General features: G+C 40.0%; 1 protein-coding gene and 1 long non-coding RNA gene across 14 annotated transcripts in view; one reads left to right on the top strand and one right to left on the bottom strand.

The window, feature by feature from the left end:
• Positions 1-27626, bottom strand: part of PLEKHM3 (pleckstrin homology domain containing M3) — a 178235-nt gene that overhangs the window by 84059 nt on the left and 66550 nt on the right. For all 6 annotated transcript variants that reach the window (XM_072812672.1, XM_072812670.1, XM_072812675.1 and 3 more), the window contains exon 5: positions 16778-16971. In XM_072812672.1, coding sequence (XP_072668773.1) covers positions 16778-16971 — 194 coding nt within the window. The remainder of the gene's footprint in view (positions 1-16777; positions 16972-27626) is intronic.
• Positions 1-27626, top strand: part of LOC140625401 (uncharacterized) — a 141118-nt gene that overhangs the window by 99222 nt on the left and 14270 nt on the right. For 6 of the 8 annotated variants that reach the window (XR_012024737.1, XR_012024736.1, XR_012024735.1 and 3 more), the window contains one exon: positions 11716-16370. This is a non-coding gene — a long non-coding RNA (uncharacterized lncRNA). Of the gene's footprint in view, positions 1-11715; positions 16371-16625; positions 22105-27626 lie in introns of those variants that run through there. The other 2 variants (XR_012024730.1, XR_012024733.1) reach the window with 2 other exon arrangements.

Genomic DNA, 27626 nt, shown 5'->3' with positions numbered 1-27626 from the left:
TTTAGGCAGATCCACAGGGGAAGCACAGGGTGAATAAGAACATAAAAGTCAAGCCCAGGGAGGCACCTGCTCTTGTCATCTGGGTGATGCCATGGGCTTTTCCCTGTGGTGGTTTAGCTGTACAAGTTGGCGCTTTCAACCAAGCTATTTAGATGGACCAAATGAGTAGGAGCATCCAGGGGCGAGTTTCCCTTATACTCTGAGTAGTAAAAGGGGTTGTGGAGAATCTGCAGGCCCAATGTGTGCTCAGGTAGCATTAAACTGCCTCAGACAGAGCTGACCAGGCAGGACAGGACTCTGCAGGGGATGCAGACATGAATTCACAGCCACTTCAGGGGCTGCTGGGGGAACCATTCATGTTTCGGAGAGAGAAAGCCTGGCATCTCAGCATTAATTTTACTACTAACGTATTCAATAAATGAGTGGATTATTTGCATTTTGTCAGAAAACATAACCTCTGATCATCACATCTCCCAATGAATTTAATGCAAATGAAAACCAACCTTACAACCTCTGTGACTTGTCACTATGGTAAAAACTCTAAAATCAGAAGCTGAAATCTGCATAAATTTCATTGCAATAAATAGATGGTGAGTACATAATATGTGACAGGCATTGTTCGAGGTCCTAGAGCTTTGGAGAAGACATGGTTTTTTAACATCAAAGAATATGCAGATAAGTGGGATAAACAGGCAAGTAGACAAGCAGTTCAGTTCACAATGCAGAGTGCTGAGATCTGTAGACACACATGTAGAGGTGAGGGAAGCCTCCAGAGCACCTGGTCAGCCTCCAGAGCCTCCCAGAACCGCCTAGAGGTACTCTCAAGAAGTGGAAGGAGGGGTATGTCTGGCAGAGGGAACAGTATGAGTGAGAGCTCAGAGGCCAGTGTGAGTACAGAGCTTTCAGGGGACTGGCTGTGTGAGCAGATGAAGGAGCTGTGCACGTGTACAAACGGTAAGGGGGAACTGCAGGCTATGAGCTTATAAAGGCAACATACAGCCAGACATAAGAGGCCTTGTATGCCTTGCTAATTAAGCACCTACCTCAAAAGAGATGGGGTGCCACAGAAGTGTAGCATAATGTGGTTAGATCTGTCACTTAAAAAGAACAATGAAAGCAGAAGGTAGACAGGGGAAGAGACAGACCACTTTTTTGGTAAATTAGGTGAGAAATTATGGGGCCTGAACAGAATTTAAATGGTTACCCTGGGGTAGTAGAAAATGGGCCTACCATGAGATAGATTTCTATAGCAGAATCCACACATGATGATGACTAATAGGAAGTAAAGGCCAGACAGGGAGCTTGGGATCATTTGGTTTTCCAGCTAGGTCAGTAGGAAAATGGCAGTTCCATTTACTGGCATAGGGAATAAGGAAGAGGAATTGTCTTTGGGGAGCAGGGAGTTCAGTTGGGGCAGAAGACTGGAACCGTCTGTAGAATGTCCAGGTAAAGTCATCCATGAGTCCAGGCAGGAGATCTGTGTGCCCTACAGGTGTTAAGTGGAGCCATGAAAATGAGTCCCAGCCCAGGACAACACATCTTAGAAAAAGAAAAGAGGACTCTGGCAGAACAGTATTATTTAGGGAGTAGATGAAGGAAGACTGGGAAGAGCATCTGTTTGGAGGGAAAAAAAGCAGAAAAGCCAGCTTCAGTGAAGTCAAAGAAGGAGAGAATTTTTTTTTTATAAATTTTTAAAATTTTTATTTATGATAGTCACACACACAGAGAGAGAGGCAGAGACACAGGCAGAGGGAGAAGCAGGCTCCATGCACCGGGAGCCCGATGAGGGATTCGATCCCGGGTCTCCAGGATCGCGCCCTGGGCCAAAGACAGGTGCTAAACCGCTGCGCCACCCAGGGATCCCAAGGAGAGAATTTCAAGAAGAAAAAGAGGGTCATGGCATCCAAGGCAGTGGAGAGGTCAAATAATATGAGTGAGACCGTCACAAAGCCTAGAAAGTCTCTGCTGGATTTGGCAAATGGGAATCATTAGTAATGTTGGACAGGACGATTTCAGGGTAGGAAGACAGAAGCCAGACTGCAGAGGGGTAGAGGACCATGGATTACTCTTTGAAGAAGTTACCCTTTAAGAAAGGAGAGAAATTGGGCCATGGCTAAAAAAGGATGTAGGACTAAGAAGGGATCCTTTTAAAAAAAAAAAAAAAAAAGAAAATGTATTATTTCAATTTAAATACTTTTCAATTATAGTTAACTTTAGTTTCAGGTGTACAGCAAAGTGATTCAACATCATATATATCACAAAATAAATACCGTGGGTCTAGTTACCATTTGTCACCATACATAGGTATTACAATGTTAACTGTATTCCCTACACTACACTTTACATCTCTGACTTTTTTATAACTGGAAGTCTGTACCTCTTAATCCTCTTCACCTATTTCACCCATCCTTTTACTCACCTCCTCTAGCAACCACCAATTTATTATTTGGGTCTGTTTCCATTTTTTGTTTATTCATGTTTTGTTTCTTAGATTCTACATATAAGTGAAATCCTATGGTACTTGTCTTTCTCTGACTTATTTCACTTAGCACAGCACCCGCTATATCCATCTGTGTTGTTACAAATGGCAAGATTTAATTTTTGAAATCAGATTATGGCTGAGTAATATTCCATGCACATTCACATCACAGTTTCTTTTCTTTTCTTTTTTTTTTTTAAAGATTTTTTCATTTATTTATGATAGAGAGAGAGAGAGAGGCAGAGACACAGGAGGAGGGAGAAGCAGGCTCCATGCCGGGAGCCCGACGTGGGACTCGATCCCGGGTCTCCAGGATCGCGCCCTGGGCCAAAGGCAGGCGCTAAACCGCTGAGCCACCCAGGGATCCCCACATCACAGTTTCTTTATTTATTCATCCACTGACAGACACATAGGCTGTTTCCATATCTTGGCTACTGTAAATAATGCTGCAATGAACATAGGGGTACATATCTTTCTGTGTTAGTATTTTCATTTTATTTAGATAAATCCCCAAGTGGAATGGCTGGATATGGTTTTTGTTCTATTTTTAATTTTTGGAGGAACTTTTATACTGTTTTCCATAGTGGTTGCACCAAGTATATTCCCACAAACAGTGCATAAGGGATCCTTTTATTCCTACATCTTCACTAACATTTCATTTCTCCTATTGATACTAGCTCTTCTGCAAGGGAGGCCATATCTTACTATGGCTTTGGTTTGCATTTCCCTGATGATCAGTGATGCTGAGTATCTTTTCGTGTGTCTGTTGACTGTATGTTTTCTTTGAAGAAGATGTTTATTTTAGGTCCTCTGTCCATTTTTTAATCAGGTTTTTAAAATATATTTTGGAAATTAATACCTTATTATATCATTTGTAAGTATCTTCTCCTATTTAGTAGGTTACCTTTTCATTTTATTGATAGTTTTCTTTCTTGGGCAAAAGTTTTTTGTTGATATTGTTTATTTTTGCTTTCGCTGTCCTTCCCTGAGGAAACATCCAAAAAAAATTGCTAAGAGTGATGTACAAAAGTTTACTGCCTGTTTTCTTCTATAAGTTTTATGGTTTTAGGTCCTACATTTAAGTCTTTAATTCATTTTATTTTTGGTATATGGTTTAAGAAGGTGATCTAATTTTCCCAGCACTGTTTATTGAGACTGTCTTTTCCCCATTGTATATTCTTGCTTTCTTTGTTGTAGTTACTTGATCATGTAAATGGGTTTATTTCTGGGCTCTCTATTCTGTTTTATTGATTTGTTTTTGTGTCAATACCATCCTGTTTTGATTGCTACAGCTTTATAATATAGCTTGAAATCAGGAGGCATGATATCTCAAGATTGTTTTTGCTATTCAAGGTCTTCGCAGGTTCCATACATATTTTAGGTTTACTTGTTCTAGTTCTGTGAAAAATGCTATTGGTATTTTGATAGGGGTTGCACTGAATCTGTAGACTACTTTGGGTAATATGGACATTTTAACAATATTCTTTCAAACTGTGAACATGGTATATTCTTCTATTTATTTTTCTTCCATATTTTTCATTGGGGTTTTTCACCTTGGTTAAATTTATTCCTAGGTATTTTATTCTTGATACACTTGTAAATGGGATTGTTCTCCTAATTTCTCTGTTAGTGTATAAATATTCCAACAGATTTCTATATATTATTTTTGTATGCTGCAACTGTACCAAATTCATTTAGTTTTTTTTTTTTTTTTAAGATTTATTTGAGAGAAAGAGAGACCAAGAGCAAGGAGAGGGGCAGAAAAAGAGGGAGAAAAGCAAACTCCCCCCTGAGGTTGGAGCCCAAAATGGGGCTTGATCCCTGGAGCCCCACATCATGACCTGAGCTGAAATCAAAAGTCAGATACTCAACTGGCTAAGCCACTCAGGCGCCCCTATTCTAACAGGTTTTAGTGGAGTCTTTAGGGTCTTCTATATATAGTAACAGTCACAGTTTTACTTCCTCTGTTCCAATCTGGATACCTTTTCTTTCCCTTTTTTTGTGTGACTGCTGTAACTAAAACTTCCAATACAACATTGAATAAAAGTGGTAAAAGGTGGGCATCTTTGTCTTGTGCTTGATCTTAGAGGAAAAGCTTTCAGCTTTTCACCATTGAGTATGATGTTAGCTATGGATTTGTTATATATATATGGACTTTATGTTGAAGTATGTTCCCTCTATACCCATTTTGAGAGTTTTTATCATAAATGGATGAATTTTGTCTAATGCTTTTTCTGCATCTATTGAGATGACCATATGATTATTACCCTTCTCTTGTTAATGTGCTGTATCAGATTGATTTTGTGGATATTAAACCCTCCTTGTGGGGATCCCTGGGTGGCTCAGCGGTTTAGCGCCTGCCTTTGGCCCAGGGCGCGATCCTGGAGTCCTGGGATCGAGTCCCACGTCGGGCTCCCGGCATGGAGCCTGCTTCTCCCTCCTCCTGTGTCTCTGCCTCTCTCTCTCTCTCTGTGTCTATCTCTATCATAAATAAATAAATAAATCTTTAAAATAAATAAATGAATAAAATAAACCCTCCTTGTATCCCAGGAATAAATCCCACTTGCCTGTGGTATATGATCTTTTTAATGTATTGTTGGCTTTGGTTTGCTAATATTTCATCAAAGATTTCTGCATCTATCTTTATCAGAGCCATTGATCTGTAAATCCTTTTTTTTTTTGGGTGGGGGGGAAGTAGTGTCTTTGGTTTGGTAGCAGGATAATGCTGGCATTGTAGAATGAATTTGGAAGCATTTCTTCCTCTGAAATTTTTGGGAATATTTTGAAAAGAACAGGTATTAACTCTTCTTTAAATATCTGGTGGAATTCACCTGTTGTGAAGCCTTCTGGTCCTGGACTTTTGTTTGCTGAGAAGTTTTAAAATTACTGTTTGAATTTCACTACTAGCAATGCTAGCAATGGTCTGTTCAGATTTTCTATTTCTTCCTGATTCAGTCTTGGAAGATTATACATTTCTAGGAATTCATCTATTTCTCTAGCTATCCAATTTATTGTTCATATTAGTCTTTTATAACCCTTTGTATTCCTCTAGTGTTGATTATAACTTCTCTCATTTCTGATTTTACTTATTTGAGCCCTTTCTCTTTTATTCTTGATGAGTCTGGCTAAAGGTTTATCATTTTTATCTTTTCAAAGAACCAACTCTTAGTTTCATTGATCTTTTTTATCTTTTTTTTTTTTTTTTGCCTCTATTTCATTATTATTTCCTTCCATTAAATTGGGTTTTGCTTGTTCCTCTTTTTCTAGTTCCTTTAGCTGTAAGGTTAGACTATTTGAAATTCTGTTTCTTGTGATAGGCCTGTATTGCTATGAACTTTCTGTTTGCAACTACTTTTGCTGGGTCCCCTAGATTCTAGGATGTTGTTTCTAATTTCATTTGTCTCAAGGTAACCTTTAAATTTCCTCTTTGATTTCTTCACAATCCATTGATTGTTTAGTAGCATATTTATATGCTAAAATGAAGGTGCTAGTATAAGAGAACCTATAGATACAAAAGTAGGGATAACTGACAGAGCCTGGCCTTGGAATGGCCTAGAGAAAATGCGGTGCGGACGGAGCAGGAAGGTCTTTAAATACACCTATTTGCACACATATGCGCGCGCACACACAAACACACATGTCTCCGGTATTTTCTTAACTAAATTGCTTCAGGTTTCCACTACCATGTTATATAAAAGGTAGTTACTAATTTTTCCAATGTTCCCTTTTAGGGAGGGACATACTGGGAACCAAAAGGCTCCAAACTACCTGAAAGTAATCTAATTTAGCCATCCTGTGGTAAACATGATTTTTGCTACAGAAGGGTACTGCTTTTTGCTTTCTGACAAGGCTGCTGTGTTTAAGGTTTTCTGTGATTAAATGACCTTATTGCACTGCCGGGCTATTAACCATCAGATCTGACAACATTTCTCCAGCAAGCCAACTATGGGAACAGCCTTGTCCGTGCCAGTGCAAGTTCATCTGGTCAGTCCTGACATCAGAGCCCAAAGACAAATGTATTAAGGAGTGTCAACTCCACAACTTTAGTCACCCATCAAGGGAAACCACATTACTGGCAGGTAGCACTATCAAGTTCTCTGATACCAAAGACCAATAAAGAAACTTGCTAAGGAATGATGGAAACCAAGAAGCACAATCATTTCTAATGCCAAAGTTTTCTATTTTACCATCTTCAGAATTGCCTGACACACCAAGAAGGTAACTTGCTTGAATGAGAAAGATGAGAAAAGATGAAAATCAAAAAACACCATATATGATTCAGAGTCCTTATGTTATGCAGCTGGTACTTGGGGTTAAAATGCAGAGATAATTGCCTATGAAATCAAAGGCAACAGTCTTTATAAAAAAGGTAGGGGTCCTCATTCCATTTTGTACTTAGGACACTGAGTCAAAAAAAATCAAGACTCATTTAACCCAACTGCTTTCTGAGGTCTTTACTTCAGCTCCCACCAAACTCTGATGCTCATGAGAGAAGAGGGACTAGGTCAGACTCTGAAGTAAGTAAATGCTTTGCAGGATTTTGAAAGATTTAATAATATCACCATTTCCCTGAAGCTCAGTTCTTGGAGGTGCATACCTGGCATTTAAAAACCCAGTAATTAATATGTGAAGAAAGGGGGTGCCTGGGTGGCTGTGTTGGTTGGGTGTCTGCCTTCCTCTGGGGTCATGATCCCAGGGTTGTGGGATTGAGCATTGAGTCAAGCTCCCTGCTCAGAGAGGAGCCTGCTTCTTCCTCTCCCTCTGCTGCTCCCCCTGCTTGTGCTTGCACTCTCTCTGTTGAATAAGTAAATAAAATCTTTTTTTAAAAATGAAAAAGTTTGTAATGGAAATGTTAGCACATGTAAAAAATAGGTTTTAAAGAAAAGACCCATCTACACACACAACGTGCGCGCGCGCACACACACACACACACACCCCACCACCACCACCACAGAAAACCTCCAACTTTGATTCTAAGTCATAATAGTCTAAATGAAGAATATGGATAGAAGTGCATAAAGAATAATTTAAAAAAGGAAACCATTTATTCGTGTAGCAGTATTGTGTTTTCCAAGAATATGTGCTCTAGGTTGGGTAATTTGCACTATGTTGAGAGGGCTGCGTAGCACCCACACTGAAATCAGTAATGTGATTTTAGCACCGTGAAACATCCCCAGGGAGATGCAATTTGGTGTTCTTGATATGAGCTGCAAACTCTTCCTGCAATCGTTACATTAGGCTGAACATGGACAGGAATCATATGTCTAGCCTTGCTCCCAGCTAATGGAAAAACAATTTTAAATCAAAGGCGGATATTTTGATAGCAACCCATGTGGAAGAAACAAGCTTCGATCATTTCTCTAGATGCTTCATTTTGTTAATCCCATTGGTGGAAAAAGTAGCAAGATTGCGTCAGACATGTCTTGACAGATAGTTATGGGAAATCAGGGCCTCTTTTACCTGCTCATTGAAAAATTGTGTTAAGTTTCTCAGTAACAATCTAAAGCCTTAGTAGGAATATCTGGGAAGTAATTTTGGTTGTGATTATTCTATGTATCACAGTTATAGATCCTAGCTGAAAAGTCTTATAGTATTTTTTAACAATTCCAAGAACATAACATTTATCTAACTGCACGGAGTTTTATTTTTTTGTTCTCTAGAAAATGATTTTTAGATCATTTCTGTGTGTTTTATTTCCTCTCAGAATAAGAAAAAAATCAATACATAACTTGCCAGGATTCCTTTTTCACAGTTTATTAATCTGTTTAGTTTTAAAGGATACTGTCTTTTGCAGTCTGTAGCCACCTTTTAGCCTGCTGATATTGTTATATAATTTGCTAAATAAGATCTCTGAAGAAAATGAAGGAAGGTGGGGGAGCTATTAGGAGATCAGGAGGTTACATGACTTGAAAACCTTAGATGTTCTAGAAGTCATCCAAGGGAAAAGGAGTTCTTAAAGTAGAATGAAAACAATGATGGTTTTGAAAGCAAAAACATCCTGTGTTTTAGTAGTTTTGAAGTCCTGATAGGTTCATAATGTTAAGACTAAAGCCCCCAACTGCAGCTAATGACTCTTAAACAGCTAACTTGAAAAATAAAGCCACAAAATCTGGCTAATATTAAATCTTAGAAAGAACAAAGTCATATTCATTTACTCAACCTAAGTGTTATCTTATATTCTTAACAATCCTACTAATGCTTATTCTTCTAAAATTCAACATTAACCAGTCTTTGTTGGCTAATAATTGTACAATTATATCTCAGATTTTGGTTATAAGACAGTCCTCACACGCAGGTCAGAGACACAGCAAGTCATGTCTGTGTAGATTGTGTTTTAAGGCTGCCCTAAGAAATATATCTTAATAAGCTAGCCTCCTAAATTAGCGTATTCAATTCCCAACAGCATGCAATCTTTCCTCTTTGCAACAGATAACCCCTACACCTAATATGTCTGATTTTGAAGGGCGAAGTGTTGGTAGAGGAAGGTGAGGTATTGCTATGAAATGATCTCTCTCAGCTTATTATTAGTTCATGCATGCTTTTGGGCATACTAAATAATATCCTCATTTACTTTTTCCAAGATCAATGGTATATATCAAAGCACTATTTTTTCTGTTTAGTGAATCATGCTTAAGACAAATATTTACTGGCATAAAAAGATGTTCAAAGTATACTAGATGCAATGATTGAGTTAAAATTGGTATGTACAGTATGAAACCATTTCTATGGGGAAAAAATAATCAGAGGAAAAAGTCTGAAGAGATATGTACCAAAGTGGTAGGATAATGGATGGCTTTCTTATTTTTGTTTTCTATACTGACTGGTATCTTTTCGTAATAAGAAAAAAAAAAATGGGATCTCTGGGTGGCTCAGCGGTTTTAGCGCCTGCCTTCACGCCCAGGGCATGATCCTGGGGTCCCGGGATCGAGTCCCACATCAGGCTCCCTGCATGGAGCCTACTTCTCCCTCTGCCTCTCTCTCTGTGCCTCTCATTAATAAATAAATGAAATCTTAATTTGATCAAACTTTTTTTTTTTAAGTGGGTAGAATCTTGGCAACAATATTTTATTCATTTAGCTAATTTGTTCACCAAATATTGATAAAGCCCTCACTATGTCAGGTATGGCTCTAAGCTCTGGAGATATAGCAGTGAACAAAACAGATGAACCTTTCATAGCTTAAACCTGGTGGGGAAAGCAGGCCACTGCATATGGCTGTGAGCAGAGCACATAGATTGAGCAGAGCACAACCTCCATATCCATGCATGACAGCCCAAGAGATGGAGACAGACAAAATACCATGTTATATGGTAGTAAGTACAGAAAGAAGACAGGAAGTATGTGTGGGGGGAGGAGGAGTCAAGGATACTTTATTAATGTGACAGTTGTGTAAAGACCTAAAAGAGGTAAGGAAGCAACCCTGCAATTACCTGGGAAAAGGAAAAACAAGGATGGAAACTCACACAAGAGCCTGCTCTCAAAGACCAGAAAAGGCCAGTGTGACCAGAGCAGAAGAATAAGGGGACAGGTAGTAGGAGGTGAGAACAAAGAGGTGACTGGGGATGACACCATACATGGACTTGGCTTTTACCTGGGGTGAGAGGAGAAGCTATTAGTTTGGATGAAGACTGACATCATCTGATCTACCTATTGGCTTGAACTATAGTTGATGAACAGATTGAAGGGGAAGATCAGTTACTGCAAATAATGCAGGGGCATATGCCGTTGGGCTCAGGAAGATGCATTCTGCTATTCTGCTCTGGGCATATGAAGTTTAAGATGCCGGCAAATGGCTAACGGACATTTCAACTTTTGTACTTAGTCTCCTCTCAACTCAGTATGAAGACGGTTTTCCCCAGGGTAACAAAGGAAGGAATGGGAATCAGATGACACTGATGGGGACTGGTCTAAGAGCTGAGCCAGCTGCTGAATTCTGCTGGAAAGAAGAGGCACACCCATACTCCTTCTTTTTTTCCTGGTACTCACCTGGATAAATGATGTTAGTAAGAATGAGAAACTTTATGAGAGAAATTTCTGTTAAGTAAAGCTGATATTTCGGTGAGAAATAATCCTGGATATAATTTTGAGTAAAATGTGGGACCAAAGGCCAGAAAAGGTGACTTAAAAGGTAGCAGAATTGTGTTTGGTATTCTCCTAATACTCCAAAGTTGAGCTGTTAAACAAGTAGGACCAAATGTTCCCCAACACAGTTCTGCCCTAAGCAACTGGGAGAATAGGTGTAACATTTCCAACTGGCCTTAACTAGTGTTGGAGAGAAACTAGTTTTAAATTTATAACATGATAGGAACTTTGGATTCACCAAGTACTCCAAGTCCCCAAATCACATTTTGATGACAGAGAATGGGAAAAACTCAGATACCCATATTAATTTCTAGAATGCCTTTCCCTGGACTGAATGGTGTACTTTAACACTCAGAAGAAAAAATAGGATTTAAGGGGCACTGGGTGGCTCAGGGGTTGAGCATCTGCCTTGGGTTCAGGGAGTGATCCTGGTCCTGGTCCTGGGATCAAGCCCCGCATCAGGCTCCCTGCAGGGACCCTGCTTCTCCCTCTGCCTATGTCTCTGCCTCTCTCTCTGTGTATTTCTCACGAATGAATAAATAAATAAAATGTTTAAAGAAAAATAAGATTTAAATTTCTGAAAAGCTAGTCCAAATAGCTGGTGTCAGTTGGATGATATTTTCAGCAGTCCAAGGTAAAATGAGGAAAGTTGAATAGAATTAATTTTATAATCTATTTGATTTTAGGGGCACCCGGGTAGCTCAGCTGGTTTAAGTGTCTGCCTTTGGTTCATATCATGATCCTGGGGTCCTGGGATGGAGCCCCACATCAGGCTGTCCTTCTTCCTCTCCCCCGTGCTTGTGCGTGCTCTCTCTTAGGTGAATAAATAAAATCTTAAAAAAAAAAAAAAAATTTGATTTTTTTTTTTGTTTTTGTTTTTTTTTTTCTTTTTTTTTCTATTTGATTTTAAAAAGCTGTTTGACTTTTGAGGTCATTTTTTTAAAATACTACTATGTTCTTTTTTGAAATGGTGAGAAATCCGCGGTAATGTTAAGTTCATTCTGGTTAAAGATATGTATGTAAGACAACCTTATAGATATCTCCATATTCGTGTTTTAAATTTACAGGACTGTGAAATGGAAAGGTCTGGTAAATGCCGTCTTAGGGAAAATGCACTTGTTAACACTAAGCCAGTTGACATGCTTGCTCTCCTAGGCTGCCTGAGCAACTGTGAGCATAAGAGTGCCTGTGTCAGCAACCCCACCTTCCCCCTCATGGGACATCACCATCTGCTACCTCCCTGCCAGGCTTCCCACTCTTCTACATGACCTCAATCAAGGCTTCAGGAGAATTAGAAGTGGTTCCTGTTAAGAGTCTGGAGGCCTCTGGACGCCGCCACCACGAGCAGCAGCACATATACTGGAGAAAGCTACGGTGACCTGGTTCTGAGCGGGCACTCTGCTGCTCACCAGCTTTGTCACATCTGGCAAGTCACATAGCATCTCAGAGTCACAGTTCTTTCTCTTCCTTCTAAATAACATCTGTTTCCCATCTTAAAGGACTGTTGTGAACAAATAATATATTTATGGGAAAGCACTTTTTAATTGATAAACCATAATTATCTTACATGAGCCCCAGGCATCACCATAAATAAATGAAGTAGGGCAGGAAGAAGAAAAACAGGGTAGCAACGTAGTCTACAGTGAATGACTCTGGGTTTGGGGAGAACAGGAGCAGGAGAGACCATGCAAAGTGGAGCGCCCAGGATCTAATGCTAAGTGACCACTGCCCCTGTGTAATCAGAGCTGCTGGTTTCCTCAGACACCAGGGAGCTTCACTGTGCATACATGAAAACACCCAGGGTATTTAAAGGTTAGCAACTAATTCACAACTTTAAAAGCCAGAGAGACCATTCCTGAAAGGCCAAACAAAACATGTCCGAGGGCAAATTTGGCCCTGAGGTGCCCATGTGTGACGTGTGATGTACACACACATCCATGTGATGTTCTGTTGTTCAGGATACACAGGGCTAAGATCTGCCGCCATTTCTTCTTAGTGTCCCTCCCCAAGACTTCCCTATGGCTGCTGACACAGCTGTGTCCTCACAGTGCTAAGATTTTTCCGAGAGTTCTTCATGTACCTTCATGTGTGGACACTGTAAATAACTCTTCTCATGAAAAGTTAACTAGGCCTTGAACCAATCCAACAGGGTCACCATCTGGTAGTCCTCAGGAACAGTGAACTGTCAGCACTGTAAACATTTTAGACTTCATGCAAGACACTGACTTTTTCTAAACTAATCATCCCTGCCAGTCAAGATTTGCAGTATGGGTTCAGGAACAAGGCATTCATTTAACAACAATAACAAGAATACTGAGGATGAAGACCGGGCGGTCATCATAATGAAAGGTCTAAAAGCAAACTGTGACTTCCCTAATAAGGCGACGACCAAAGTTAGCTCTCTGGCTGTGGAGCACCAATACAATTAATCAGTCTGTTTTCAGTTTTCTCACGACAGCAATATTAACAGTTTGCTTTATTCTGTTTATATGGTGCTGACAGGTCTTCAGCATGTTGGGCCTACTTGCTGGAGATTAATGGCTACTCCTATATGGAGGTAAAAACCAGGCAAAGAGAGAACGCCTTTCACAACTAGATAAGAACTGGCTTCTCTTGCTCTCCTTTTGTTCCCCTCTATTAATTTCTATCAGGGTTATGTAAGATTAGTTGTGTATAGTAGGTTTCTCTTAAGTTTAAATTCTACTTTAAAATGAATGCTCTGTCCCCAAGTGACACAGAAACAAAGGGAACTTTAAATATTACTTCTGGTTGATGAAGAGATGCTAAGTTTATCATCTCTCTTATCAAGGGTGCAGCTGGCTAATTTTGTTTTTAAAATGTCAGACTCCTTATAAAGGTAAAAGGTAAGAGAGGGCTTCTGGTGACAGGAATCTGAGTATATTCGGTGAGTAATGGCTCCTCTTTGCACCTATGGTTATGTAGTGCACACTGTAAGAAGGCAGAAATGATATTAAGTATGGCCTGCTGCAAGAAGTACAGGCATCCCAAAAATCTCAGACCTATTGTACTAAATGGTCTTATTTCAAATCTTTTTATTTTGAAATAACTCCAGACCAGCCCCCTGTAAGAACTGCTGGACACTGGTATACTTTTCTCTGTGCCAGGGTGGGAAGACATGGTAAACCCAAATGCTATTTTAATAGCATCTAAGTATAGAGAAACTAAGATAGCAAATTAAAAAAAAAAAAAAATCAACCTGTCTCCTCTAGGGTTCTGTAGGAATCTCATTCTTTGGTCTTAGGGAACCTGCTGCTGTACTCATTTTTATGCAACAACTGCATGAATAAGTATGCGTTGTATACACAGGAACCTCAGGTCCTATGGCCAGGATGAGCTCTCCAGCCCACTTCCTCTGGCTCACTCCTCTCCTGACATAGGAGAAGGGAACTGGTTCCAGTAGATAGGGCATCAGGGGTGGCTTTTAAGTGGAAATTTTGGGTTTTTAAAAAGATTTTATGTATTTATTCATTAGAGACACAGAGGCAGAGACAGAGTGAGAAGCGGGCTCCATGCAGGGAGCCTGATGCTGGACTTGATCCTGGGACTAGGGTACCATGCCCTGAACCAAAGGCAGATGCTCAATCACTGGCCACCCACGCATCCCTTAAGTGGAAACTTCTAACAAAGATTTTCAAAGCCAGAGATAAATAAGAACATTCTAGATAGTAAAACAGTATTAATAATGGTATTTATTGAGGGCTTACTATGTATAAGCACTACTGTTTAAGCACTTTAGTTGTAAAAAACCAATTTAATTCCCACATTAAAGAAAGTTAAATCATGTTTCAAGTACAAGATATTTGACAGTAGACCAACATACTGGACTAGATTTGCAAAGATCTTGAATTCCAAATTGTACTTAAATAATTTGCCTGATGAAGGTTCATGAGAGAGGGAAGAAACTGATGTGAGGCTAGCTAGTCTGAAGGATAGTGCAATAGTCTTGAGACTCCAAGCCAGGGTGGTACATTTAAAGTGAAAAGGAGAAGAAAGATTTGAGACTTATCTCTAAAACATAACCAATTAAAATTTTTTGACTGCTTTGATTTTTTAGTTCCATTATTCATTCAATATTCAATTATTTTTGAGTTTCAGATGGGTCAGGCATTGTACTAAAGGATATCTAAAAAAAAATAAAGTCTGAAGATCAACTCCTTCCTCAAAATTGGGCTATTAGCCATCATTCAGTGGTCTAAAGTGACACCACAGTAGACATCCATCCATTCCTCCCTCCTTCCTTTCATTCAAAACTTACTGAGTGCCTACCTGTGCCAGGAATGTGTTACATAATGGTCATGAACAAGTGAGGGAAAAAAATGAAAAAAAGACTGCTCTCTTCATTTTCATAGCCCTGGGAGTGCCTTCTTTCTGGAACTTCCATTCCTTTTCTGGCCATAGATGCAGGATATGATGATAAACCACCAGACTACAGCACAGGTATTCTTAGTCATCCAAATGAAGAGCAGATCTATTCAATTTCTAAATGTATGCCCTGGCATATTTATCCAAAGCAAAACACTGTATCAGAAAGGTATCTAGGGGCACCCGGGTGGCTCAGACAGCTAAGTGTCTGCCTTCAGCTCAGGTTGTGATCTCAGGGTCCTGGGATTGAGCCCCCTGGTGAGCTCCCTGCTCAGCAAGGCCCCTGCTTCTCCCTCTCTTTCTGCCTTTCCACCCTGCTCAGGCTTACTTACTTGCTCTCAAATGAATAAAAAAACAAAAAACAAAAAAAAAAACCTTCAAAAAACAGTATCTAACATGATTCCTAAGTGTAGATTTTAATATTCTCTAGAAGGATAGGCACAGGAAAAACTAGCTCTGAGCAAAGCCAAAAGTGTGAATAGAACAAATATACTTTGAACAGTATCTCAGGGTACCTGGGTAGCTCAGTGAATGAGCATCTGCCTTTGGGTCAGGTCCAGATCCCAGGGCCCTGGGATCAAGTCCTGCATCAGGCTCCTTCTCCCTCTGCCTCTCTGTGTTTCTCATGAATAAATAAATAAAACTCTTAAAAAAAATAAAAATAAAAACCTTGTATCTAGTTCAGTTGGTAAATTAGAGACACATAATCTTACTGCCTTTCAGGGAAAGCCCTGATCTTTTAAAATTAAGATTTGCCTAGATTTTATAAGAATAAATCCTGACCATTTCCTAGTGCTTTTTGAAAAACAACTAGGTAATAGAATGACTACCGCTGAGAAGTATTTTGCTTCGTGGCAGCTGCCTTTTCATTACTATTTTATGAGAGCTTGTCTAGATATTATGTATTCCTCACTATCTACGTTTAGTTCTTTTTAAAATGTCTTCTTCAGATGCCTGGGATTATGTCAGTATCTTTCTAACCAGATCCCAAATAACAAACTATATCATTTTAATACTTTCCAAAGGTTCTTTTGCATGTAGGCTCACCTCCAGAAACCATGACTAAGGTGTGCTTTTGGTCATTTCTATTAAAATATTAAAAGGTATTTTTAGGGACCAATGAACACCATCAACAATTATTTCAAGTATAAGATAGTTGGTACATGCCAAGGGTGAGACTTGAAATGCCAATAAAATCTAACTGTAAAAGAAGGAATTTGATGAGAGCAGGCATATTTTAACTTCAGTTTTATTTTGAGGATCTGGACCTGGTATGGACTTGTGTGTTCTATGAATTCTGAGATAACTAAGCTATGGAAGAAGAGCCTGCACAGATGGGGACATTTAAAGCAGAATCCTGGGCCTGTGCATCTTAGTCCCAGCCCCCACCGCCTGCATCACTTACCACAACCATCTCCGTATGGAAAGTAAGTTTGAATAACTACTTATTTCCACTGAAAAATGTCTTTAAGTTATAACAGATCAAATGCGTTCATTTTACAAATGGAACTAGGAGAAGCGTAAAATACTCCAGAAGTGATCAAGGAGGACACTCCCATTGATCATCCTCTCACGTTAAGCTACAGAGAGGAGCAGTCTTCACTGTTGGGGAAACTAGTTCCAAGGGTGAAAAGCCTTTAGTTATGCTAAGCTATCCCCTTCATTTATCTGGGCTCAACCAGAGAGGAATTTGGAGGAAGCAAGTCAAAGACGAGCCCAAAGGAAGAGCCACAGGACTTGGGCAGTCCACATGGGGAAGGCCAGGGAGGTCATCTGACGACTTTCTCAGTGGGAGAGGAAAGCCAAGTGGAGCTGCTTGCCCCCTGTGACCTACCTGCGGCGCAGATCCTCGGCCACAGCGGCCCGGCAGCTGAACAGGTAGGCTCGCAGGGACTTCAGCCGCTGCCGCAGCCGCACCACAGTGGCCAGCGGCTCAGCGTGCAGGTACAGCATGGGGTTCTCCCGTTGGATGTCGATCAGGGGCTCTTCATACACGTACTCCAGGAACTCTTTGGCCTGCTTAGATACCTAGGAGATAAACCTCCTCAGTCAGTCTGGAGAATCATCTGGCTTGCCATACCTCTTCCAACTAGGACCCAGAGTTTAAGTACCAAAGTCACATTTCTGAACAAGCCAAGAGAAAAAGCCCATAATTTAACTAAATATAAATGTTGGTTTTGCTTTCTCTCTTCCGGAAACTTGTAAAAGTAACCTTGGCATGGAAAGAAATTAATTCTGTATCCTGATTATGGTGATGATTACATGAATCTACATGTGCTAAAATGACACAGAACTATACAGACCCAGGATACTCAAGTCCACTTCTGTTTTTTTGATGTTAGTGATCTAAGACGTAACCAATGGGAGAAACTGGGTGAAAGGTACATGGGACCTCTCTTTACTATCCATGCATCTTCATGTGAATCTACAATCTCAAAACTTAACACTACTGATAAGTCTTAATTTTTTTTTTATTTTAAAAACCACATTCATGTATATTTACCGCTTTTGTAAGTAGCCATTTTTTAAAAATAGGTAAATCATGTACATACTAAAAATTCAAAAGGAATAAAAGGATAGCTTAAAAGGACATTATATACAGGATAACTTGCATAAAAAACAGGCTCAAAAACACACTGTAGTGAGCAGAAAGGAGTACTCTTAGTATAACTTTGGGCTTGGACTGACTTAATATATCCATCCAATTCTATATCCATTTCTGATACTAAACATCAAAACTATGAGAAAGATAGTTTTAAAATGCCATTGTCAGGTCACCAGGGTGGCTCAGTCAGTTAAGCATCTGCCTTGGGCTCAGGGTTCTGGGATTGAGCCCCACATGGCTCTCTGCTCAGCAGGGAGTCTGCTTCTCCCTCTCTCTCCCTCTGTGCTCCCCCTCAAAGAAGTAGTAAACAAAATCTTTTAAAAAATGTCATTGTCACTAGAGTAGAAACACAAGGTGTCTGAGATACAGAGGGAGTAGCTTAAATAATGTATAACAAGTGGGTAATTTGAGGGACTCTTTACATACCAATTCACTAATTCTGAGATATGGATTGGCTAGTGACATGTAGATTTGGCTTAGTTTCTATTTATGGAAGGTAAAACCTCTATAAAAATTTCCACCAAAACTGCTCTAGTACTAGGAGTAAGGATAGAATTCAACATTAAAAATTGAAAATCCACAATGCTTTGCTTTACATTCCAGACTATAAGTTTATTAATGAAGATAAATAGGATGCAGTCCTTGCCCTCAAGGGACTATTTAGTATAAGAGATAAATATTTAAAACAAAAACTACATGTAGTACAGAGCCTGTCCTCTACTATAAAAGAAATACAGATGGGGTGCACTGGTATCTTGAAGGAGAAATCAACTGTCCTGCGGGGGAAGGGAGCCCTTGGCAAAGCAAGCCACACTGCCTCAAGGTCTAGAAGGATAAACATAAATTCATTTGGTGGGCAAAGATGGTACAGAGGAGAGTACCACAAGTAGATCCAACCATGAAAACAAATCAATACGAATAGGTGGTAACTAAATGTAAGGCTATTGCATGTTGATTAAAACACATTTATGTAATTTAATATTTTCTAATATAAAGCTCAACAAAAGTGTTATGGAGAGATACAAAAAATGGCCTTGATGTTTTTTTTTTCCCTAATGAAAGTCTCATCCCCCCCCCCGATTATTAGCAATTATTTTTGAGGTACCTGTTGTGTGATCCTTTGGGGTCCTGCAGTTACATAGGGGGTGAAGTTTACAGTCTCTGTAAACCAGCTCACAAAGAGGCACCCAGAATTAGCCAAAACCTTTCACTATTTAACCAGACGGGAAATAACCATTGGCAGGGATAAATAACGCCTCACTTAGAGGCGCAGAGACACAGGTACATGCCAGATAAATATCATAGCCGGTACTAGTGGAGAATAAAGCAGGCATGGCCCTGTCCTCATGTAGCTCAAGGTTCAGTGGAGAAAGAGAGAATTGGGTTCAAATATTTTATTTATCATAGTTAAATATTTGCTATATTTAAATATCTTAAATGAGGAAAAAACGGATGGTGTTCTGGGAAAAGAAGTACAGTCCACTTGAAACTGTTGCTGAAAAATGATGTATTGTACAATTCAATTAGTCTTCCTGGCTCTATTGAGCAGTGTTTATACTGAGTCAGGGCCCTGCTAAATTAGGCTAACAATACTACCTTTTAGTAGGTGAACAGAAGGACAAAGGGCACTGGCCAGTCTCCCAGGCCTGAAAAGGCTTCTCTCTTCAGGTGGTACTTAAGCCCAAAAGGGGGAAAAAAAAAAGTCTTTTACAGAGACAGTATAAGCAGTGAGACAAATGGCACAGCAGCTACCGACAGTGTTCATAAGCTGAAATTACTAAAAACAAAAACAGAGCTAGTTCAATAATGTCTAAGGCACTGCTTCACAAAGTTATTACCAAGGGTTAAGAATACAGAGCATACTGTGACCATGGCTGCCTGAGTAGGTGAACGAACCCCTGTAACTCTGAGGAATGGTTTTGGCAGCGTGGTTGAGCACACACTCACTTTTGAGAATCCACCACTTACAATGGTAAGGGAATTTTTGAAAGAACTAATAAGAATTTGGCATAAAATGCTATTTTTGCAAAATCGAATGCTATATCCCCATTGGTTTCTTAAGTTCTAAATAACCCTGCATACTGGTATAAGGATTCCATTTTCAAACTCAACTATAATTGGAAAGCTTTTTAAAAACGACATTAAACATATATAGTTACTTAGGGAAGGAAGCCAATGATATTCTTAGGTGATAAAGTTTATGTGAGAGAAAGTTTCTTTCCTGTTAACAGAAATATTACATAAATTATACGTGAACACCAAATATATTCCACCTAAGAGCTACTGTCCTATTTCTTGCCAACCAAATTATGAAAACCATGAAAAAGCCCAAGTGCATTTTCTGATATATATAAAAACTCAGCTCATAGGTGCAGATGGATAGGCCCAATACATTTTTAAAAATGGTTTTGGTTGGCATTCTTTTCCATGATCCCGGGAACTCCATTCACATTAGAAGCAACTTTTGTAGGGTCAATAGTTCATTTTTCAAATCTACTGACCTTTTAGTATTTTACTAAATAATATTTAAGGTTTATTAATAATATAATTTCTTTCCATACCTTTTAGCTTATAAACAGACTAAGTTATAAGAGCTCAAGTCTGTGACTTTATTTTATTGCAATTTGTGAACTGGTGTCCCCTTCACAGGGCTGTAGTCCACGGGATTCAGGAGCTGAGCAGGAGAAAGTCGAGGTAGAAAGCAATTTCTCCACACCTCACACACGAGTTGTTGGAAGAAACAGCAAGTGGGTTATAATTAGCTACAAATTAATAATGACCAAATCTATATTTACATATGTATTTATAAATAAACATAGTTGTTATTTGAGTAGTAACCATCACTAGTATAGATTTAAACATAATACATCTTTTGTTAAGCTGGTGACGGCTACCTCTTAAAAACAGACTTCTCAAAAATTCAGGTTTACGTAATTCTGAGAAAGAGGTTCTGGAATGGTGTCCTGGTATGCTCCCCCACAAAAATAGCCCTGGGTAAGACAGCAATGGAGCAAAGGGAATGTTTAACCAGAGACAGCAATTTGGAGATTGGGGCAGGGGAGGTGGATAGTCAGGACTTCAGTTAAAACAGATGAGGGACACCTGGGTGGCTCAGCCTTTGGCTCAGGGCACAATCCTGAGGTCTCAGGATCAAGTCCACATCAGGCTCCTTGCAGGAAGCCTGCTTCTCACTCTGCCTATGTTTCTGCCTGTCTCTGTCTCTCATGAATAAATTAAATATTAAAAAAAAAAAAAAAAAACCAGGTGAGAACAGAGTTTTAGAATAAGAAGAACTGGTACAAGTATCTAGTTCAGTTTTTCTCAGACTGTGTTCCAAGGAATACTAGTCCCACAAAAATGGTGTTCTGAGGTCCACCAAGAAAAATGCCACAGGCCACATTCTTCCCTTGGTGATTCAAAGTGTAGCATGTTAGCCTACAAAAGCTTATGGATATCCTTGTCTGCCTCACATGCTTAGGCCAGCAATTTCCCAAACCTATCTGACTGCAGACAGGCAGCTATGTACTGTCGTACGGGAAACTCAGTCTGGGGCCTGTTTATCAACCGGAGGAAAGGGCTGCTGTCTCCAACTCCTTCCATCCTCTTGCCATGCTGTGAGCTCCCAGGGATGTTTTCTCTTGAGGGGCCCTGTTCCAGTTACAAAGCTGTCCTAGCTGTGGCCCTCCTATAGAACCCTCTTTTTGAGGAACACCTATTAACAAGCACAGACCTTGTTAATGATCCATGGAACATATTCTGAGAAATGCTGAATTAATATACTTAGTAGGAAAAAAACCCACTGAATCCAGAGAGCTTAAAGATCTCTGGATACTCTGTTTTGTGCTTTTTAGTATTATTTATATCACAGTTCTTTTTATTTTTTAACAACTCTACCATAAACTCTCTCATCATCACCCCTCAAAGAAGGTGATGCCTGTCCATGTTCTCTCCTTCCTTTTTCCCAAATACAAAGCCAAGGCATTACAAAGGGAGACTAACCGATGATATAATTTAGTAGTATGCTGGCCATTTGATTTTAACTATGAAACAAAAATTAAAGTCCAGGGGCTCCTGGGTGGCTGAGTCAGCTAAGCATCTTCCTTAGGCTCAGGTCATGATCCCAGGGTTCTGGGATTGAGCCCTGTGTCAGGCTCCCTGCTTCTCCCGCTCCCTCTGTCTGCTGCTCCCCCTGCTTGTGTTCTCTGTCAAATAAATAAAATCTTTAAAAAGAAAGTCCAGTAACACACCATTTATCTAGAAGTCACTTATTTGTGTATTTGTTTACGGTCTTTCTCCCTCCACTGGAGTACAAGCATTCAAAAGGCAGAGACTATATCTCCACTGCCTAGAACAGTGAGCATGGTGAGTGTTCAATTAATACTTGCTGAAGAGTGTTTTACAATGCTCTGGCTGTGAGTCTAGACCACACACTCTTACTTTACACACACTTCTAACAGCTATTTGTTTCTAAGTTTACCACATATTTAGAGTTAAGAAAGTCAAAAAGGGGAAGGACAGCTTGAGGCAGCACGGTCACACCAGAAGTGATGGCTGACATCCTGGTACTAAGGAAGAAAAATGTTTGCAAGAAGATACAGGTAGAAGTGTAGCACACAATCCCTACTGAGGAAATCTGGAATTTGCAGCAAACTCAAAAATGTACAAACCTACATCTAGGAAGGTGTCCTCAGTCTTACTTGTGAATAACTTACATAACTTAATGAAAGAACTTACATTCAGAATGTATAAAGTTGTTCATTGAATCATTACCTGTAATAGCAAAAAACTGAAAAGCAATCATGAAAAAAAAAAAAAGACTGGTTAGGTTGTCATGTGTGTATAAAATGTGTAAAATTCATGACAGAAAATGGAGTGGCTATAAAAAAAAAAGAAAAAAGAAAAAAAAGCAGGCAAGCCTAGGAAGAGTGATATGATCTAAATGGAACAGAGAGCTCTCCAAAAGCAGCATGTAGATCATCTATTGCCACTGTTGTGTAAAAAAGCACATACACATAAAATATCTCTGGAAAGATACACAAGAGTAATTTGGTTGCCTGTGGGAAGAAGAATAAGAGAGGTGGGAGGCAGATTAACTCTATGCATGCCCTTTGTACTTTTTGCAACTTGAAATTTGTGGAAGTTTATTCTTCTCTTTCAAACATAAGTGTATAGCAGTGCAAGGTAATTTATTTATGGAAAAGTAGCCTTCTATACCACATTAAATCACACTAAAGTAATCACAGAACAATCCTATTTATAAGTCTGAGGCATTAAAAAAAGGCAAATGTCAATACATATTTTCTGAAATAGAATATATGGAGCTAAGTGAGTTAAAATTTTAGGAATAACAAAAGCAACGATTACATTACTGAAAGTCTGGAGAATAAAGATCATGAAAGGAAAAAAAAAATGTATCACAATCTTACCACAGTAAAATAACCACTTATTACTTTGGTATAATGTTTCCTTCTTGTATTTTTCCCCATTTATTGTGAAAAATTATGGCAAAAGTCTTACTAAAATCAATCCCAACCATAATACTTCTTGGTGCTCTTGAAACAGGCACTGGGGACTAATGGAGAAGGAATCAGGAGATCTTAAGGTTAATTGCAATTTGTTCACAAAAATCTCCAAATGACTCTGAACAAGTGGTTTTTCCCATCAGTGAGCTGCTCTCCAGCTCTGTGAGGGCAGTACAGCTTGCCTTGAATGCCTCTCAAGATGTAGAGATAGGAAATGGTTTATGTAACATGGAAAACCCCTAGCTAAATGGAATGTGAATATTCAGGCTAGAACACAAAAATATTTTTTAAAAGCACAACAGAAGGGAACAATATAGGAAGAGCTGAGGCTAAGTTTGAGGTCCTCACCACCTCTTTGTCCTACTTGGTATTTTTGAATGGGAGGGCGGAGAGTAGGGGACAAGTTGCCTTCAAAGAGAATTTCATTAGAAAATGGCTATAGAACACGATGGTAAGGTTTAGCTTCTGGGTAATCCTGGAGCTCAATTCAATTTGCAGGATGTATACCGGAAAATAGATGAAATCCTGCTTTAAAAATAATTAGGAGTATTATTACTCCAGAGGGCAGACAAGGAAATGCTTCAGATGACAGATTTCAATCTGCTCTGCAAAACCATTTTTTCACTCTTAAATGGATATTTAAGCCAGTCACGTACTTCTTATTAAGGAGAGGAGGCAGATCTAGCAGAATGATGTCTGGTCTGGGAAACTGATAGGTCTGAATTGATCCTCACAATTAGAAACATTAAGTTAAATCCTGGTGTCTGAGCAAAGACAAACAGATCCTGGACTAAATGGAATATGGTTACTTAATGCCAGTGAGAGATGATCCTGATAAAATTGACCAGCTCTGTTGTTGCTTTAAAATCTTCCCTGGTCCACTGAGAACCTTGCAAGGAAGGTCTGACAAAGGAGATTTTCCTTATGTACAACATGGATGAAGCGAGGGTACCTAACACCTTCAGTGAGTTACTTATCCTCTCAAATCAAACCTTGTCAATGACAGCACAGCAAAATGTCTGCTCTAGAAAAAAAGGCTGCAAGCGTCAGTGACAGCTAAACTGATGGTTTCAGTGGCCTTTACAGCTCACTGCAAACGGATCTGGATTTCCTCTACCATTTCACATCTCCATAAGCCATGTCTGATTTTCAAATTTTCCTCATTTAGTGCCACCTCTTCTGTTTTAACTCCTCGGAGTGGTACATATTCTTTCTGTTGGCAGGTGTCACTAGCCTAAGCTCTGGGTGACCACAGGGCTGGCATTGCCTCCCTAACTTGCTCTCTGTACACCTCTCTTAGCTGCCAAAGTCCTGCTATAAGCAGATTAATCTAAATAATCTAAACCAAACTCAACCAGCATTCTTTCCCTCTAAATACACTGTTATCTAATACACACAAGGCAAATATATTTATAGCTGATATTCAGAGTGTCAAGTACAAGATGCAGAGAAGAGAATGATAACTCCGTCTGGGAAAGGAAATGAAGTTTAAGACAGGCTCAGTTAGGGCGTGCCACACTGAATGAGGGCAAGGGGACGATGAGAGGTGGGAACCAGCACAGCAGGACTGAGGACTAGGATGCTCATGGAGGCAGGGAGGTAGCGCATGAAGGGGCTAGAAGAGCAGGGATGAGAGATCCCAGGCTAAGAGATTTGTGTTTAACTTGTATACAATCATAGTAAAAGCTGGCATTAGCCAAGCACCCATTGTGCTAGGGGCTTTCTCTGAGTCGTCGTTTTAAGCAAACAGCAATCTTATGAAGTGGTTACCATCATCAACACCTCCATTCTAAAGGTGAAGAAACAGACTGAGACAGAGTACAAAACTTACCCATGGTAAGATTAGGGTTTCCTGAACTACTGCTGGGGCAAAACTTGCAGGCAAGAAGCAGTTAGGAGGCTACCAAACTCCTTCATGGGAGTGACGCCGAAGGTTTGAGTTCGTGGGGTGGGATCACAGGTGCAGAAGAGTGTAAAGCCAGCAGTTGACTTATGCTGATTAGATAGGGCGGGGGTGGCAGAGGGAAGAGCCCAAGCTATCTCCCAGTGCTGGCAGTGGGGACTGGTGGGACCACAGACATTCCAGAGGGACAGGTTATGAGGGTGATGAAGCTGATTTGGGAGGTATTGAGCTAGAGGGGCCCATAAGATAGGCCTCATCCCCTCACTGATTCAGTGTACATTCTTGCTTATGTACCACATGCCAGAAACTACTGAGACAGGTTCCCTGTGTCCAGGGAGCTCACAGAGAAGGGCAGCATAAATGTGAGGATTATGAAAATAATTAAAACAGCTTCCACCATTTAAGCACTTACCAGGATTATCTGCAGATAGCCGGTCCTATTTACCCTATTCACATGACTTTTGTAGGTAACTATCAGAGTTACAATAAGAAAGAATCCTTATTCGGCACACACTATGTCCTAGGCACTATTCTAAACACTTGACATGTATGAACCCATGTAACCAGCAGTGGTCCTATGAAGTGTTATTAATGTACTCATTTTACAGATGAGGACACTCAAACATAGGGAGACAACATAACCTGCCCAGGTTAGACAGCTAATAAATGGCCAAGACAAAACCTGAACTTAGGGAGTCTGGGTTCATTTTACAAAGTAGGAAACTGAGGCTCAGGAAAGTTCAAGTAATTTGTCCCAGCAAATCAAGCCCTGAATAAGAGGTGGAAGTAGGATTTGGACAAATGCCTGTTTAACTCCAAGCTGCTGCTACTAAGCCCCTAACTAAGAGTAATTATAGAGACACACACATGGTAGTAGTGGCACGAAGGAGAGAGCCAACAATGCAGCAAATAGGATAGGGTAGGAATATCAGGAAAGATGTTGCCAAAGAGGACATGCTTTTATCAGCTCTGGAAGAATGAAGAAGAGTTCCCCCTATGGATAACAGTACCTATAGTACATGTGGAAGGATGCTCTCTAAACAGGAAAAAAGGGCTCTTTTCCCTGTGATAGGGGAAGCAGTAAGGACAGGTACAAATACAGATACATTTGTAGGAATTCATATCCATATCTTGTAATTTCAATGTTGTCCTTGAAGTAGAGGCAAGGTCATATGCTGAAAAGGACAGGGATGAGGCACCCTGAAGACAGTGAAGATGTGGATGGTTATTGGATTGACCAGGAGACAGAGCTGCCCAGGGATATAAAAAGGGTGTCAGCCAAATAGCCCCTCACAATTTTCATGTTTGTTTTAGACTTCAAAAATTACAGACAGGGGACAGTTATGAGTCCCTTCCCCACTTACCTTGCTCCCAGGTTACGTTGAAAGTGTCACACATCTATTAGCAAGGAGGTATAAAAGCAGTCATATGGACTATGTTTGGACAAAGCACTTTGCATGGAAGGTATATTCAGGGCAGATGGACAGCATTCTGGCAGAAGAATCAGAAAAGCTTCTAGTCAGTCAGGTACCAGAATTTGGGCCCAACAGAGGACCACAAAAGAATCCTAGGCCTAGATTACTTCAGTGGCTTAGATTCCCTGACTTGCCAAATTCTGGCTTGTTTATGCATCGGGGGAACTGCAGTATAGTGCAGCTAATGAGTGCAGTATGATTCACAAACCTTGAAGACTACCAGGTTGAAAGTTAGAGCTAAGATGTTATTTAGCAATTAAATCCACAGATCTCCTTTTTAGTAGCAAAACTGGAGTTGGAGATAAAAGTAGGAATCATCAGGGAGTTAAAACCATGGAAGAGAAAAGAGATAATGCAACAGAGTATAAAGTGGGAAAAGGAAACAAAAAATGAAGCCAAGGAACTGCAACATGAAAGGTGTAGGCAGAAGACAAAGAATCAGATAAGGTGAGAGAGGAAAAAGAGTTCAGGGTAGGAGGAGAACCAGGAGAATTCCTCGTCAAATAGTATATCCCAGAGAAGTGCAGTAGAACAAGAAACTGATGAGGATCAGTCACATTTGGCAAAACTGACGGAGGAGCTAAGATCACGAGCAGAGGCAGAAGGAATAAACTTTCCATAGAAGGAGTGATGTTTCTTCTGTGGCTGGAAGGAGGACGAGGAGGATGGGTGTAGATGTGGACAAGTTTAGAAAAGGGTTGTCAGAATTACTGCCCAATCACTCCTATATCGCTATGAAATAGAAGGTAAAGGCACTTCCCAGAGTGACTGGGGCTGGGTGTTTCATCTCTTTAGGATCACAGGTGCTGAAATAAATCAATGTGATGACAGCTACTGATGAAAATGGAAGAGGACTTCCCCCAAGCCCCCCACTGGCACCTACATCCACAGACTCTGTCTTTTCTCTTACTTCCTGCTCCAAGCAAAGGGCAACCCTCCTACTGTCTACACGATTCTTACTCAACCACATCATTCTAGCAATTCTCTCTCTCCTAGGTAGTCCACATCAGCATAGAAAACATGCTGTTATTTCTTCCAAAAATCAAACCCAATTTCATCCTACTTCCCCTCTCGTTACTCCTCACACCTCTACATCCCCTTAGAGCAAAACTTCTCGGGAGCTGTCTGTCCTTGTCTCCTGTTCCTCTCCTGTTCCATGTCAAACTCACTCCCATCAG

This window comes from Canis lupus, chromosome 36 (genome assembly GCF_048164855.1).
Source record: "Canis lupus baileyi chromosome 36, mCanLup2.hap1, whole genome shotgun sequence".
Lineage (NCBI taxonomy): Eukaryota > Metazoa > Chordata > Mammalia > Carnivora > Canidae > Canis > Canis lupus.
Note: the sequence above shows the minus strand (reverse complement) of the source record. Positions and strands in the feature narration are given on the sequence as shown.